The sequence below is a fragment of the Photinus pyralis genome, unplaced genomic scaffold (assembly GCF_008802855.1).
Source record: "Photinus pyralis isolate 1611_PpyrPB1 unplaced genomic scaffold, Ppyr1.3 Ppyr1.4_LG10, whole genome shotgun sequence".
Lineage (NCBI taxonomy): Eukaryota > Metazoa > Arthropoda > Insecta > Coleoptera > Lampyridae > Photinus > Photinus pyralis.
In genome coordinates, this window is record NW_022170250.1 from 20312712 (window position 1) to 20330652 (window position 17941).

Here is a 17941-nt window from a genome sequence, read left to right on the forward strand (position 1 = left end):
AATCTAATTAAGACGATCGTACGTATTAAATCTGTACGTGAGGGCTGTACACCGTTTAATTAAATTTTCTTTTTATTTACAGGACTACCGGAAGTCCCCAGGCGAAATCGCCCGGAAGCAGCGCGGGAGCGTTGATACCGCCAGAGGCACGCACACCTACTGCAACCTCCAACAAAGCACTACAAAATGTCAAGGGAGGCGACCATCCCTCGGTAAGTGTCTCCCGTCTGCCGTCGCGCTAATTAAATATCTCAGAAGCGAGTTTTAATTAATTTAGTTAGTCGAACTTTCTTGGTAGGTATCTGCGTTTCCTGCTTCCGGAAACAAATGCTTTTCATGTTTGAGTTTAACGAATTTGAAATGTTGAAGGAAAATCTCTTTAAAACAACATCTCGAATGCTGAAAAGCACATTTCAAATGGCAAGGGCACAATACCCAGAGATATAAATCCTCAAAAATGCAAAGACTCAATTACTCAAGAATCTAACTCGACCCAAATTTGCAAGGGGATAAATCCATACTCGAAAATGTTTAAAAGATTAAAGGCCGAAGGCTCAAAAACTTTAATGTAAAGTCAGAAGGCTCGAAGAGTGAACTACTCGAAGACTCCATCACACGGAGACACGGAGGTTCAGTAACTTAAGACTCAAAAACTCAGCAAAGACTCAATGACTCACTGAGTGAGTCTAGGGAACTCAAGTGACCATCACTCTAAAACTCAACGAATCTAGGACTCGAGTGTTTATATACAGGGTGAACAAAAAAGGCATTGTCTACTTGATCAATAGGTTAAAAAATACAGTGTACTTTGGAACTTAATTTCTTGGTTGGTGGTAAAACAAACAGAGCAAAATGTAGGAGCCATTTCAAAATTAATAAAATTCAAAAAGCAACTTCTCTGTTTTTGAGACATCACCTAGCAATGCTGTTCGATATATACAGAGTGAACAAAAAACAATTTTTTTATATACAAAGTGTTTAAACGTCAAGGCGCTCAAGACCCAAAGACTATAGAACCTAAACACCCAAGTACTCAAAGTCTCAAAGTGTTAGGATATAAAAATCCAGATGCTCTGAGGCTCAGTGACTCAACGACTCAACGGTCAAAGAGTCATAGGCTCAAATATTCGAAGGACCGAAAGTGCGAGGGCGCAAAGGCTCGAAATCTGAAAGTGTCTAAGACTCGAAAGGTCATGACTCAGAGACACTTAAGTTCACTGCAAAATTAGAAAGTCTAAAGGCCAAAGTATCCAGGGATCAAACTCTCTAAGACCTAAAGACTCGAAGGGTCTAAAACTCAAAGGCTCGATGGTTCTAGGGGGTCAAAGATTCAGAGTACACTCAGGTGCTAAATGGCTAAGTAAATGGACGACCTAAAGGTCAAAAAATCAGACTTAAAAATTACAAGGATCTATGGCGCAATGACTCAAACGCTGAAGTGTGCAAGGTGTACAAAGTGTACATGATCTCAACAGCACAAGACTCAGAGTCAGAAGACACAAGATCTCAAAAACTCGAAGACTCAAAAGCTGAAAATCGAGAACTCAGAAGCGTAAAGACCCAGGGACTTAAAGAATCAAAAACGCAAATACAAGGCGTGAAACATTCAGGATTTTAAGAAGCTCGGATCCCAAAGTTTCGGATGCGCAACTAGCAACGGTTCAAAAAAACCCAAAATGCAAATCTCAAGGTTAAAGATGACCCAAACGCGCAAATGCTCACCCTTAAAGATGCAAAGAACAAAGGCTCTAAAAACAAAATACTCACTTGACCACTGGAAGATTTTCTAAGGTCCGAGGATTTTAAGGCCGGAAGCGCAAAATTTAAAGAAACAAAGGATTAAGTATTTGAAGACTCGAAGCCTTGAGTATCCAAACATTCCATTACTCGAAAACTCAAAAACTGGAAGGTTCAGACACCCAAATACTCGAAAAGTCAAAAAACGCCAAGAAGACTCAAAGACTCAGAATCTCGGAAATTCAAAAAATTAACGACTCAAGACTCACCGGCACTGAGTCAAACGTGCAAAGGCTCTCCTATTACAGAGACACAAAAGACCCATGCACTTGACGAGCCAAATGCTTTAAAGCTTTTAAGACCAAAATACTCAGAATGACGCCGGAGTCTCAATGAATCAAAGGGTTAATTATTCGAAGACTCGAAGCGTTAAGAGCTTAAAAACTCCAATACTCGAAAGCTCAAAAACTGAAAGCACTAAGACTCAAAAATTCGGAAGTTCAGAGACGCCAAATCTCGAAAACTGAGTTAAAGACTCTGATATATGAACGCTCGAAAGCAAAGACTCAAAGACACAAGGGCCCAAGTCCCAAATACTCCAAGACTCAATACGAGCTGGAGATGCAGTAGCGCCCAAGTCAAAAACTCAAAGAATCAGATGCCGAAACTGTTAAAGGCTTAAAGACTCAAAGTCTCAAGGGCCAGATGACTCAAAAACCTCGAAGATTCTAAAACGCAAACATTCAAAGGACAAAGCCAAAAAGACGCAATATCAAAAATGTATATGCTCAAAACTCAAACCCTCAAGGGCTTTAAGGCGCAACGACTCAAAGGGAAAAGAACAGGATTTCGGATCAGAAGACTCAACGGTCGAGGACTCGAGAATTCATAAATACGAAAGGTCAAGACTTTAAGGCTCAAAAACCTAAAGAACTATAAGGATTGATGCTCAAGAACCCCAAGACGCAAACATTTAAGGGCCAAAATGCCACAGAGTCAAAAACTCATACACTAGAAGCCTTCACGATCACAGAACCCAAAAAATGAAGACCCAGAATCGAAAACCCGACCACTCAAAGGTTCAAAAACTCAAAACCTGAGAAGCTAAAAAAATTCTAAGGGTCTAGCTCAAAGATTCAAGTACTATGGTTGGTCTAAAACATGTGTTTCAGTGGTAAAGGATGGCAACCGTTGAATGAGGCGCAAAGATTCAAAAGCTCAAGGGTTCGAGGGCTCAAAAACTCAGATGCGCAGAGATTTAGAAGCTTATGGAGTCAAAGACATGCTCCAAACTCAATTTCTTAAAGGCTTGAAGCTCCAAAGGCCCAAAGGCCAAAAACCAAGACCTTGGGAGACTCAAAGATCCTAAGATTTGAGAACTCGAACATCCCTAAGGCTCAAAAACAGAAAAACTCAATGACTTAAAAACTCAAAAACGTAAAGCACTATAAACCCTGATGCTCGAGAAGACTTAAAAATTTAGAAATGCACGAACTCAGAGACTCAACACAGAAGATAAAAGGTGTAAAACTCAGACTGAAGCGTTCAAAGGCTCAAGTACTCGAAACTGGTGGTACACGGGTAACCTTTACGGTTCAAGGGAGAAATGGCTCAATGGGTACAAAGGCTCATAGGCGCCGAATCAAAAAAACGCGAACACTCAACAGTTCAAAGGCTTGGAGATTGAGAAGTTAAAAGGTCTAAGGCTCAAATTCGAATACTGGAGGGTTCATAGGCTCAAGTTTTCGAAATTGGTGTGAAATATATGTTTCACTGGTAACCTTTACATACGGTTCAAGGGCGCCAGTATCAATGACCCAAAGGCGCCTAGTTTCCGAAACTCGGGGGCCCATACAGGACCCAAATATTCAAAGGCTCAAAGTGTTAGGACTTAGAAACTCAGATGCTATAGACTAAGGATAAAAAATCATTGGTTCAATCACTCAATGACTCATTTGCGCCTCAAAGGTTCAGGGACTCAAAGAAATGAGATTCAAAAAAGTCAAAGTTCAAAAATCCGAAAGTTTATACAGAAGGTAACAAGTTATCGATAATCAAAATCAGGTCTCATGGTACTAAGGTCTCAAACCTGAAGATTTACAGATCTCAAGTTATCCATGAATCAATGTCTCAAGGTCTAAAAAGTCTCAGAGCCTCAAAGGTTCAGCGATCCAAGACTCCAAAGGTCTAAATATTGGAAGGCTCAAAGACTTAGTGTGTTAGAACTCAGACTCAGACGCTTAGCGGCTGGATGAAACTAGTCAAAGTTCAAGGAGCCATAGATTCAAAAGCTATAAGAATCAAAGGTCTGAAAACCGAAAGAAAATCCCAAAATTAAGGGGCGGGAGACCCAAAGCTCATAGATGCAACTATTCAAGTACAAGATGTCAAAAATTCTAAGGTCCGGAGGTCCGAAGGCCTTAAGAATCCGGAGCGCTAGAGCGCCAGACCTCAAGAGCCCGACACGCAGAAACCCATGCACTAAATGACTCAACGTCTCCGAAGCTCATGGACTCAGAGGGTGACTAAGACTGAAAGATCCAAGGTTCAAGGACTCAGAGGCTCAGAACTTCAGTAACTCAACGAGTTGATCAAAAGGTTTGAGACCTAAATATTTGAAGGGCTAATCATATAGGAACAAAAGAATTAATTAAGGAGAGCATGTTCCACCGAAAATCCGTTAAATCCCTTACGTTTCTTTTTTTTGCTTTTTGAGCCTCAGGCAGTCGCGAAAAAAAAATGATGGCGGTTGGACAGCATTCAGTTCTCGCGGAATTATCTCCGTGGATACTGGTCCCTTTAATTTCGCAAACGGCCGCTGAAACTCAGGCACGAGCGAAAATCCCATAAACCTCAATTAGTGTAAAACGCATTTCACTTCCATACTGACGCCATTACAGAATTTATGGGTCGTTATATCTGGCCGTGCACGGCATTCGCGCTTACGAGTGTGCAAAACCGTGCCGTAATCACTTTTTAGCGGACGAAAGCCGCCCCTCGCATTATATTCCATATCGCGAAAAAAAATCGTTAGGGGATTAATTTTCGCGCGACGTTGCCGTTTCATAAACTGGACGCTGTACTTACCAATATTGTTGTAATTAAGCGGGCTCGATTCTCAGACAAGGTGGTAATAATGTCCCGATTAAGTAATTAGGAAACTTTAATAGCTTCACTAATTAGTCTGATAAGACGTAAATGAACCCACAATCCGTAGGGCAATTTGCATACAATTAGTATGGTAGTAATTAACGTTCCTCGTTACAGATGGCGTTCTTACAGAATCGCTCGATATCCCTTGTCGACATGTACATCGACAATTCGGAGCCATCTGAAAATGTCGGACAGATACACTTCTCTCTTGAGTACGACTTTCAAAATACAACTCTTATCCTTAGACTTATACAGGTGAGTAATACCTAATTAGTATAATTTAATTAGAGTTTACGCTCTTACCTTTCCCAAGGAACGCTTAAATATCGAAATAATCGCGTAATTACAATTTTCTTTAATAATTCAATTTAATTTGATTTAATTAAAACGGTAGGTAAATGTTAATTAGGCACTAATTTCTTCAAGTATGTAATTAAGTAGGTACGTAGCTCCTATACTATTAACTAATTGAAGGAAATTTCAAATAAATTACATTGTTGTGTGTTAATTAATCTTATAATTTGCAATTACAATTACGTAATTGACGCTATTAATTGTTGGTAAACCGTTATTGCTAATAATAAATTGCACAGAGTTCCACTAAATTAGGCACAATTAAACTTTTATAGATGTCGCGTCTGTTAAATCAGGGGCAATTGGAACCAAATTTGTATTGCAACGTTGAAACGTAAGGTTTTTATAAATTGCATGCAATTAGTAACAATTAAGAACTAATTACTCCTGTAGCTAATTTGGAGTTCAAATTACCTAAAATTACGCGAATTATTATTATTTGTTGACAAATAAGAAATTGCGAATTACAAATAAATTAGCAATTAGAACTCTACATTCACTGAAACGGTGACCGAATTTCTTATAAATTACTCTCAATTAGGGGCAATTAGTGCTCAATTTGTATCGACTTTACTTGAAACGTTAAAACATAAACTGCAAATTAAAGCAAATTTGTCTTATAGTTTGCTGTTTCAAATGACATAAAGGTACGTAATTGATGTAATTACTTATTGGTTAACCGTTAATGCAAGTAAGAATCGCAAATTATTACCCGCTCTTAGATTAAGGTTCACAATTAGGTTCTAATTAGTATCCAGCGCGTTGTCGAAATCAGGAAAAGTGCACGATTTATTATTTTTAAACGTAACTCAGCTTCTATACGGTTCTTATTGTCAATGAAAGGGAAATTTTAAATAAATTCCAATTAATTAGGTGCCATTAGAGCGTAATTTGGTAAAAAGTTTTAATTAAAAGCTAATTTGCTACTCTCTGGCAGCTAATGGGAACAACAGTGGCTGATTTAGTTGGTAATGGGATTACTTCGGTGAATGAAGGTCATCTGCCAGCTAAGGGAGATTGTTTTCTATAGAAAATAATGCCTAATTGGTAATTAGGGTTTAATTAAGAATTATTTGATAAAAACCGTATTTTCCAATTTAAGTCAAGGTTCAAGGTTCGATCGAAACCACAACCAGAAGTAACTGAAAACGAATAACACCTGCTGATTATCACACCTTTTCTACTCAAATTAAGATCCAATTAGGGTGTAAGTGCAGTTGCGACTATACTTCTGGTAATTCGCAATTTTTAACAAATTAGTGATTAAGCAAACAGCATGCAATTCCTGATTAACACCTAACTATACGACGAATAATAGGTCCGCGCACAAATGGCATGAAAATTAAATAATATAATTAACGGAATCTAAAAATTACTTAAGGGAACTGAAATTCTAAAATATAAATTTGCCCTCGCCTTCGAAATGACAAAAGCGTTCGGACACTACAAAGATAATAGAAATATCTTGACGGGAACGGTTGCAAACGGCTATGTTTAATCAGTGAATATATGTCATCATCGCCAATCCAAACAGGTTTGTTTAAATCGAGTTATCACACCACAATTGCTGTTTCCCTGTACAAGGAGGGTACAGAATGCAGTGGCCCCTTTCTGCTGCACTCCTGTTCACCTGGTGCACTTTTGCAATAGTGCGATTCAATTACTTTATCAGTCCTGTTTCAAATACGTTCCAGGAAAAGTCTAAAGTAATTCGTGAAACGAGTTTGTCTTCTACTATCCTAATACCTACTAAAAGTTTTTTTAAACTTCAGTAAAATGTTGAGGATATCAGGATATCACTTTATAAATGCAATTATTTCCTTGTTACACTTTGCACCAGGAGCATGCTCCACACGACACGGGGGAGCACGTAGTGCATTTGGCACTTTTGTTCCCAGGGCTCACTTTTGGTAGTGCGTCAACTAGACAAATTTTTTGACCTCTGACTTAATTAATTAGGGAAAAATTAAACAACATTTATACTTTCTTACCGTAAAAATACAGTCAATTGCTATTAATTTCCTGATAATTAATCTTTTTGAAAATATGATTGCTGAAGTATCATTAAATCCTAATTAGTGTGTTAGGATTATTTACCTAATTTCAATTAATGTCAATTAACGTTAATCTCCGCAATATTTTTTTTGCTTGGATAAGATGAGTGTTTTGAATTTAAAATAATGATTATTGTATACCTTAATTAATTAAACGTTTGCGAATTCAATTAATTTTCTCCAATTAATTGTGTGAGCTTAATAATTATTGGTCAGAGAATTATTTGTCCATTAATCTTTTTGAAAATACGATTGCTGAAATATCTTTAAATCCTAATTAGTGTATTCCGATTATTTACCTAATTACAATTAAAGTCAATTAATGTTAATCTCCGCAATATTTTTTTTTGCTTGGATAAGATGAGTGTTTTGAATTTAAAATAATGATTATTGTATATCTTAATTAATTAAGCGCTTGCTAATTCAAATAATTTTCTCTAATTAATTGGGTGAGCTGAATAATTATTGGTCAGAGAATTATTTGTCCAGTTAGGTCGACACTGATTCAACCCTATTGCTAGATGCTTTGCTAATTATTGCTAATTATGTTCCCGAAACAAGACGAAATTTGTCGTACGTTATTTGTTAAAAGATGAAATCCTCAGTCTATCGATTGCTCGGATCAAGTTCCATGCGAAAAGGTCAAATATAGATAACGTGCGTTAGAGCTTCCGTAATATATTGCCCAACTGTTTCCAGCGTGGATTTATCTCGAGCGATTTCCCTTAAACAGGTTCGCCACATTTCTCACCGACTTGTCACCGATATTTATTACGAATGCGGAAGAGAGTGTGCCTTTATTGCACTTCGCAAACTTTCCCGGGAGCTCCCTTAAAAGCGTAACTGTAATGTATCACCATAACGAAATAAGAGTAACGAGAAGTTTTTTAATCCCCTCGGGAAAAAACGTCCTGATGTAGGTTGACTTAATCTCGCTGAAAGCGGATCGATTCGCCTATTTTACCTGCTCTTATATTCATTATTTCGGAAGGCATATCTACGACGCACCGTTCCAAAGTTCCAAGATAAGGGCTACTAGATCAAAAGTTACAGCCCTTTGAATTTTTTGTCGAAATTGGTTTCGACAAAAATTCTGACAGCGCCAATCGATAGCGCTGGTCGAGACCTTTCCAACGAGGGGTTGGAAGGCATATCTACGACGCACCGTTCTCGAGATATTACGGTTTGTCAGAATTTTTGGTCGAAATTTTAAACCGTAATATCTCGAGAACGGTGCGTCGTAGGTATGCCTTCCGACCCCTCGTTGCCTTCCGACCCTCGTTGGAAAGGTCTTGACCGGCGCTATCGATTGGTGCTGTCAAAATTGCAGTCGATTTTTGGTAAAAAAAAGGAAGGTAGGTATAACACTGCCTTTTTTTTGGCCTGAAAAAAAGTTGTCTCAGATCGACCGGGAAATATTTTCTTATAGAATGTGGCCTGTAGAATCCATAATTTCAAACAGTTCCAAGATCGGGCTACTAGATCAAAAGTTACAGCCCTTTGAATTTTTTGTCGAAATTCTGACCGAGCCAATCGATAGCGCTGGTCGAGACCTTTCCAACGAGGGGTTGGATCTAGCCTAGTGAACGAAATTTCAATTAATTAAAGCGTAATTCCACATAATTTAGGTATAATTATATCGTAATTACCTATAATTAGCATAAGCTATGGGCTAATTGGTTTAATTCAAATTAAGAGAAACCATATCGGTGTTTCAGGGGAAAGATCTACCCGCAAAGGACTTATCCGGCACCAGCGACCCCTATGTGAGGGTGACGTTACTTCCGGATAAGAAGCACCGACTGGAAACGAAAATAAAGCGACGCACACTAAATCCGCGCTGGAACGAGACGTTCTACTTCGAAGGATTTCCGATACAGAAGCTGCAATCGCGCGTACTTCACCTGCACGTCTTCGACTACGACCGATTTTCTCGCGACGACTCGATCGGCGAACTCTTCCTGCCGCTGTGCCAGGTGGACCTCAGCGAGAAGCCGTCGTTCTGGAAGGCGCTCAAGCCGCCGGCGAAGGACAAGTGCGGCGAGCTGCTCACCTCGCTCTGCTATCACCCAAGCAATAGCATCCTCACCCTCACCCTGCTCAAAGCTAGAAATCTCAAGGCGAAGGACATTAACGGCAAATCAGGTAACGGGAGCCCGTAACCGTCCCCCCTCGCCCAACTCACCTCGCCGCTTTTGCAGATCCCTACGTGAAAGTATGGCTGCAGTTCGGCGACAAGCGAATCGAGAAGCGCAAGACGGCGGTCTTTAAGTGCACGTTAAATCCCGTCTTTAACGATACCTTCTCGTTTAACGTTCCGTGGGAGAAAATTAGGGAGTGCTCGCTCGACGTTATGGTCATGGATTTCGATAATATCGGACGTAACGAACTGATCGGACGAATTTTATTGGCAGGTGAGATTTGAAATTTCCCGCCGTTATTGTGCGAGGGCAGCACCCTACATTGAGAATTTCGTTCTTATCTTATTCAATAGTAGACACAATCTTGACACGGTAATTCCGTGCGCTTTCTTGGTACAATATTAGTAATTTAAGGTGTTGCAATTTAGCATTCATTATTAATGCATTAAAGTTTGAATATGGGCACAAATGAATTGCTTAGTTCCTCCTTTCTTTGCAAAATAATGCACATGCGTTCATATACGAAAATAACTCGTCCTTATCTTGAAACTTAATTAGCGCACGCAGCGATAAGAAAACTTCTTATCTACGACCGGAGATAGACATGAGATAAACTTGTTGTCTCCTCCATGTCCACAGTTCATAAAATAATTCACTTTCCTTAAGAGGTGTCAGACATTTTTCGTGTTACAGTTAAATTTGTGACGGTGAATTTCCTTTTTAAGCGCTCCTTAGAGTTTTTAATGGTTTTTAACAGATTCCTCTAATTTAATTCCAGGGACCTCTCACAGATTTTGAATTTGAATTCCTCTTATGTGATGGTTCTGTCCGCCTGTCCGTCTGTTCGACGTCCAACTCGAGAACGAACAGAGACAGCGATGTCCAACCTTCGCCAATCGATTTCTACGAGTTCAAGGATCAGTGCTATTGAATATGAGCCGGATTAAAAGTCTGGTTTCCGAGTGCGAGCTCAGTGGCAAAAAAATTCCCCTACTGAAAATCGTTTGCAATTCTTAGTAGCTTGTTAATTTTCATTCTTTGAAAACCCTGAATACGTTTCTAGAAAGATGATTCCAAAGGACTTCAAGGGCCTCCAACAGCCTACAGGAGCATTTAGCGGCTTTGGGAGCTTATAGTTTGTTGACAGTCTCCTAAAATTTTGAATAAGAAAACTTATCTACGACCGGAGAAAAACCTGAGATAAACTTGTTATCTCCATGTCCACAGTACATAAAATGATTCGCTTTCCTTAAGAATCTACCTTTTAAAAGGTGTGCGGCATTAAACTTAAGACCGATTTTTCGCGCTACAGTTAAATTTATGTGACAGTTAATATCCATAGAAACAAATATCTATGTCGCATAGGAAGAAACTGTCCTTAGAGTGTTTAATTCTAAGAGCCTCCAAATATTTTCAAAGGCCTCTAATTTCCTCCCAGGAACCTCCTACAGATTTTAAATCGCTTTTTAGGGGCTTTTTTTTCTAAAAATTGCTCTTATGTAATAATTTTGTCCATCTGTCCATCTATCCTTCTGTTCCTCGTCATGAGAACGAGGAGAGACAGTGATGCCCAACCATCGTCTACAAGCTTAAGTACTAGTGCTATTGAATATGAGCCGGATTAAAAGTCTGGTTTCCGAATGCGATCCGAGTGGCAAAAAATTCCCCTACTGAAAATCGTGTGCAATTCTTAGTACCTTGTTAATTGATTTTTATTCTTTGAAAGTCCTTATGTCACTAAAATTCCTAGAAAGATGATTCCAAAGGTTTTCAAGGGTACCCAAGAGCCTACAGGAGTGATTAGGGGCTTTGGGAGCTTATAGTTTGTTGAAAGTCCTTAAAAGTCTCCTAAAATGTTTAATAAGATTGGCAAGAGTGGTCTTGTCGAGAACGTTTATGGGTCTTTAAAAGTCTCCTCGTACTTCTATGATCCTGATACACAAGGGAACACAATATACGCAGCGGTAAATCAATTTTGCACCTCTGCGTTTCTATAAGATGTAGACCACACCAGCGGATCTTCTTGCAAACAGTGCGTAGGAACGTGTCTATGGGGTTTCGTACCTCTTTGCATTTCGGTGATCCTGATACGTTTAAGTTCGCCTGACACAAAATTCTCAGGGTCAGAGGAACTCGAGCATGATTAAAATTCTATTTGCTATGCTCTCGCAATTTAAAAAACACGTGTCAGGATCACAGAAGCGCGAGCTGGTTGTCCTTGCGCTTCTGAAACCCTGATTCGATTTCAAAAAGTGAGAAAGATTGCAGTAAATAGGACCTTCTCGCCTTTCTGTACTGCTTATGCAATCGTTAAGTTTGTCTGATACAAAGTTGTTTCTTTAAAAAGCGTTGTATCAAAGTATCAGAAGCACGAAGTGAGAGATAAGTTACTTGCTGCAGTATTTTTACGTATTCTGTTGGCCTGATAGATAATTCCCTTTTAAAATACATATCGAGGGTACGGTGCATGTAAGAAACCGTCAGTTTAAAGTTTTTCTACCTTCTCGCGCTTCTATGATCCTGATGTGCTTTCAAACAGTGAACAAAATGAGAAAAACGGTAGCGGTAAACTAATTTTGCATCTCCTTACATTTCTATAAGCCTGACACGTTATTTAAATTCGCCTCATAAAAACTCTGTGTACTATTATCCGTCTTATTTCTTAAAGAAGGTATCAGATGATCAATTTGAAACATGGGTATCAGGAGAACATAGTACGTAAAAAGGTTACAGTAAGTAGGCTTCTCACCTCACCGAGAGCTTGCGATTCTGATATGTTCCTTAAAGCAGAAGTGTTGGCAGTAGAACATAAGAAAGTGCTAGTCCCTAAGTTTTTTAGGAGAGAAATTTGTAACAGGGTCACAGAATATGTAAAAAGGTGTTCTAAGATCCTGATACGCTTTCACAAAAGGAACACAATACCCAAAAAGGAGCCATAAATACATTTTGTTTTGCGTTCGTATAATCCTGACACGTATCAGCAAAACTCTTTTAAAAACGCATCCGAGTCACAGAAAAGCGAGAGGGGAAAATTCTATTTACTTAAATATCTTTACGTATTAACATTTCCCGACCCCAATTTCTCTTTTAAAGAACGTATCAGAATCACAGACTCACGAGGAGGTATAAAACACGCCATGCACCAATTTGCGTCGGTGAAAACTAAGAAGATGATCTTTTCTAATACAGGCTTCTTTTCCAAAACGACGTATCAGGATCACAGAAACTCGAATAGAGTGCTGACCAATGTATGTTCTGGACCATGAAGTGACGTCACACCGATCAGAAACGAATCAATCAGAGAAAAGCACGCTCACCTACGTCCCTTTCTTTGAGAAAGTAAAGCGATTCAACTGGTCCAACAGGTTCGTGAAGCGGTCCAACATATTTTAGAACCGGTACTAGTTCACATAGCTGTTGAATCGGATGTTGGACCAGTAGAAAAAGTTCTTGGACCGCTTCACAAACCTGTTGGACCAGTTGAAAGAGCTGTTGGATCGCTTTACGTCCAGAACATACATTGGTCATCTACTATTACCTCTAAAAAAAAGCGGATATTTTAGAAATTCCGACAGACATTAAGGAGTCATGAAGAATCAGCGAACGCGGATGTGACGTAACCTTTCCGGGAAATGTGTCGTTATCCGACTCTGATGAAATTCGTATGTTTCAGGCAAAAATGGTTCCGGTGCGACCGAAACGAAACATTGGCAGGACATGATAACGAAACCGCGCCAGACGATCGTGCAGTGGCATCGACTAAAACCCGAGTAAAACGTCAACGGTGGGCATTTTGGGGTTATTTTCGCACACGTTTCCGCTCTGATATCTCATGCAACACTTCATTTTGCTTTATTTAAAAAAAAAGAAAGTAAAAGTAAGATTAAGCGAAGACAATAATTTTGTATATTTTACAGCTAACTAAAGACGACATTTACATGAGATTTCAGTTGACAACATTGTTTAGCAGTATTGGATGTTTTTCGAACTTTTTCGAACCCCACCCCCCGACCGTGTGTTAATGTCAAATAATAGCACTAAAACCAAAAAAGTATTTTTTGTGATACCTTAATTGTTATAACTGTGAATAGTAGATAAGCGATTTTAACATTTAGCGAGTAAGTATTATCAAGAAATCTATCATCTGCTCATAGTGAATTTTGTACCTACTCAAACAATTAAAGAGTTCTTTTTTTAGTTTTTGAGCACTGATATATACACACACGTAGATGGTTGATTAGAGAGGTCGGTCGATAAAATTCACTATGCGCAAATACTATACGTAATAAGTAAAAAAATGATTGTTCAAAAATATAACCAAAGAACGCTTTAACAGTTAGATCTTGTATAGGACTTTTTTTAGGAGGCGTTAAATGTGATGAAGCTGAAGAAAATTATTTTCGGAACGTTGTTAATTTGATGTTTATAAGACACATGAATTTTTTTATGTTCGTTGCAGCAGCACAAGGATTGTACTTTTATCACCGAAGAAAATTAAAAATTCATGGTTTTGAAATGATGCGTACCCCGTTCCCCCTAAGATTAGTGAGAGATGGTTTATCAAATAGTATACACACCTCCCCTGTATGATTGTACATTAAACGTTTTTTTATACTGTAGTGCCTGATGGAAAACGTATCGTTAAAAGTGCATAATATTAAAGTAATTCTTGTTTTCATTCCTAGAGTTTAGGTATATTACATTATAGGCTGCAGCAATTTTTGATAAATGTGAAAGAGTAGCTTCGCTAATATTAAGAGATTCTATCGTTGTTTTACATGTTTTAACAAAAAAATGGTCGAAGAATTATCTCACTGTACCCTAGTCAAAGTAGCTTTAGGTCATCTTATTCTGTGGAGATTCTGATGGTATGTTGCTAAGGCGTTTATGTTTATACGGTGTTTGGTGTAACGTTTCTAATTGTTACTATAAGAGAAATACCTTAAATCTAAATATATGTTAGATTAGCCATGTGAAATTTATGCAGATGTAGTGGATCAATTGACAAATAATATTTATTTATTTCAATCAGTGTCTTATTTAATCGTAATTTGGTGCCAGGTCAGAAACCCGAGAGCTAAGTAAGTAGAGTTGTAAAAAGGGAACTAAGAAAACCGGTAAAAGACAGAAAAGCTGACGAGAATAAGAGAGGCAAAAGGTAAAGATAAAAAGAAGAACTAGTGAAAAAGATTGCAACATTCGGAGCAGAAAAAGAAAAGGGGTTGGTAAAGGATCATGGTCACCTAACAGCAACTTATAGAGGAAGCAGCTATGAGGGATGTAACCTAGCAGGTGCCTGTGGAACTAATGGAAACGTATTATGGGTGCGTGTGGATGACTTGTACGGAGAGTGAACAGTATCATGGGTAACACCCAGGTCTTCTGGTCCTCTTTTAGGTGGATGTGTGGCTCCTTCTTGATCTCTTGGTTACGTCTCTCCACCGTGTTGAGATGGGAATGGAAGCGGGAGGGGGGGGGCAGTGGTGGTAACATCCCCAGTGCCCTCACTGGGCGTCCCAAGTGACGGAGGTAAACTTGGATCTGAGAAAACTTTGTTTCGCACTGGCGTAACTGATGATGTTCCTTCCTCTGCGGCGGGGTTCCTGGTAAAGTCGGTCTGCAGGAGTCTTGTCGGCTGAATTCTACTTAGCTTACCGGGGTGTGGTTGGTCGCTGGACAATGAGAAATGTGGGACGCCGCTGGAAAAACCGCTTCGAAAGAATTGCGATATTTTAATTGTTCCTAATCGAAAAAAGATAATAACGAAGTTGTCTACTGCTCCACAAATAAGAAAATTGCGCGTAGCGCATGCGCAGTGTGATTTGTTGTGCATGCATGTTGATTGCTTTTGTTAGAAGGGCTTACCATACAAATGTCGTTCAAATAGCCCTATAAATAAGAAAGTTGCGTTTTGAGCATGCGCAGTACGAGTTTTTGCGCCTGCGCAGTTCGATTTTTTGCGCATGCGTTTCTGGGCATTCGATTCTAAAACGTGGCTGAAGACCAATATAAAGAATCGCATCGGTCTAGCCCTCGTCGTTGCCGAATAAACACCAAAGTATGACAAACGTGCCTTCTAAAGGCAATTAGGGAATAGGAGGGGTGGGGGGACGTGTGACCGGAATGTGTTACGCTTGTATAGGGCCGTTGACACATTGTTAGGCTTCGACTCGCACATTAAAATACTCAAACTTGACACATTTCGAACTTGGGCGGCTGCGCCGCCGCGCCTCGCGGATTTACATAGATCGCCATCAATTCTAGAACGCGACTGAGCGATATAGGAATCCAATTTAAAAACGTCATGATTCTAACCACCGTCGTTTCCGAATAAACGCCAAAATTGCCACCTATAAACAACGTGGGGGGGTCGAGGGGGTACGGTCCGATGCCTTTGAAACGCAATCGAACTGCGAGGCCAACGCACAAAACATCAATTCGGTACGGCCATCCGTTTTCCACTTACGGCATGCTAACTCGACCTCTACGCAGCGGAAAGCGATGGGGGGGGGGGGGTGCCACACACGGCTCGTTGAAAGCACCGTGACATCTCGCCTCCGATTCGTCACCTTCGCCTTCCCGAACGAATTGTTTCTTTTTCTATCACCATTTTTTTTTAATATACCTACGTGCACTCGAGATGAAGAAAGTTCATTTAAATTCTAAGATAACGTTATCGTGCAATTCGCCTCAAAAACGCCACTTGCTCCTCCTCGACCCCCGCCGGGCCGCCATCGAATTCCCACCCTGCAGTTCGGAAGTGCCCTCGAACTGCGAGGTCAACGCAAAAATAACGCAAGTCGATACGCCCCCCGTTCCCCCTATACGACTCAACATACCGCGGGGGAGGGCGAGGGCAGCTCGACACACGGCACGTTCGAAGTCCGAAGGCCCTTTCCTGTTTTTCCGGGCGGAAAATCAGTTTTATCAGCAAAAAGAGCACTTCTTCTCGAAAAATTTCCCCGTGTACCGCTTCGCGTCGCACGCCCCCGGTACCCCTTCTTTCGTTCGCCCCCATCGAACGGGCCAATCGCGCGTAACGTTAATTTTTTCTGTATATCCCCTCCTGCGACCGCTACGAATTTTCAAAGTCGCGTATATACCTAAAAACAGTCTTGCTAGCGTACTTTGCGCCCCCTGCCTCCAATAGGGGGGGGGGGGGGTCGAGGGGACAATAAAAAAATTGTATCCTACTCGGTTAGATGCCCCCATCCTCGGTACCACCCTGCGCCGTGGCGGCGTCTTCGTTTTCGAGCAATTCGTGAAAGTTCCTCAAAAACGCCACCGCTTCTCCTCGACCCCTCCGGTCCGCCATCGAGTTCCCACCCGCCCGGCACCTTGGAAGGGCCCTCCAACTTCGAGGTTAACGCGCAAAACGACAACTCGTTACGTCTCCGATTTCCCCGTTCGACCGCTAAGACCCGCTTAACTTTGCCTCTACGCGGCGGGAGGGGGAAACGGGGGTGCGAGGTCGTCACACGACTCGTTGAAAGCACCGCGACGTCCCGCGTCCAATTCGCCTTCCCGAACTCCCCGAAACGCATGACGCATCGCTTCACCCCAAACGGATTTTTTTTCAAATACAGATAACGTCTCCCTACGTGTAGTCGAGATAACGTTTTCCAGCAACCGAAAGGCCCCAGGATAATCGCGCGCGACGTTACATTTTTTCTGTATCTGCCCTCCTTCGTCCGCTACGAATTTTCAAAGACCTAAAAACGGCCTATCACGGGGGAAAGGGAGCTCGATCGAAGAGTGCCTATCCCCAACGGCTACGGATTCCGAAAGTACCGACCTTGTAGATCCAATAGCTTCTCGTCCAGGTCCGAAAAGTGTTTTTTTCGCGTTTTTTCACCTTTTACGACAGCCCTCCCCCGGGGCCTGGGGTGATAAAACATTGCAGCCTACCCTGGTAGATGCGCCTATCCCCGTAGCTTTTAACGTTTGCTCTCCGGAGGGGGTTTTATAGAGAAAAACACAAAAACGTGGGTGGCGTGTGGGGGAAACTGGTCTAGCGATTTGCTTCAATTTAATTGTAATTAATTTAATTTAATAATTTGTGTAAGAACAATATTTTATGGTACTCATTAAAAGTAAAAATGTCAACGCAACCCCTATTTGATCAATGTGGCAAGCTGATTGCGCGATTCTGCATAGATGAGAAAAATTGGGGAAGGTTTGGAAAAATTTAGGGAACAATGGGGAATGTTGGAAAACGTTGGGGAAAGTACTCTTCCCGAACTCTCACTAAACTTTCCCCGGTTCTGCACGGAACTCTCTTCGAACTGTCCCTGAAATTTTCGCGCTCTTCCAAAACCCTCCCCGAACGCTTCTGCACCTCACCCCGAATCTTCCCTGAATACTACCCGAACTCCCTCAACATTCCCCGAACTCTCCACAAACACTCGCCTAACATTTCCGGTACTCTCCTCGAGTTTTCCCTGAACTCTCCCTAAACTCTCACCACCAAGTTCATCCCGTACTCGTTTCGAACTCCCCTCG

The 17941-nt window shown here is 40.7% G+C and overlaps 1 protein-coding gene across 2 annotated transcripts in view; it reads left to right on the forward strand.

Annotated features, from left to right (window-relative positions):
- The window catches only part of LOC116161281 (synaptotagmin-7), a 650310-nt gene extending 635843 nt beyond the window's left edge, over positions 1–14467 (forward strand). For both annotated transcript variants that reach the window (XM_031474596.1, XM_031474595.1), the window contains 5 exons: positions 83–212; positions 5005–5145; positions 9017–9443; positions 9500–9712; positions 13113–14467. In XM_031474596.1, the coding sequence (XP_031330456.1) occupies positions 83–212; positions 5005–5145; positions 9017–9443; positions 9500–9712; positions 13113–13213 (1012 nt within the window). In that variant the 3' untranslated portion in view covers positions 13214–14467. The remainder of the gene's footprint in view (positions 1–82; positions 213–5004; positions 5146–9016; positions 9444–9499; positions 9713–13112) is intronic.
- The last annotated feature ends 3474 nt before the right edge of the window (positions 14468–17941 follow it).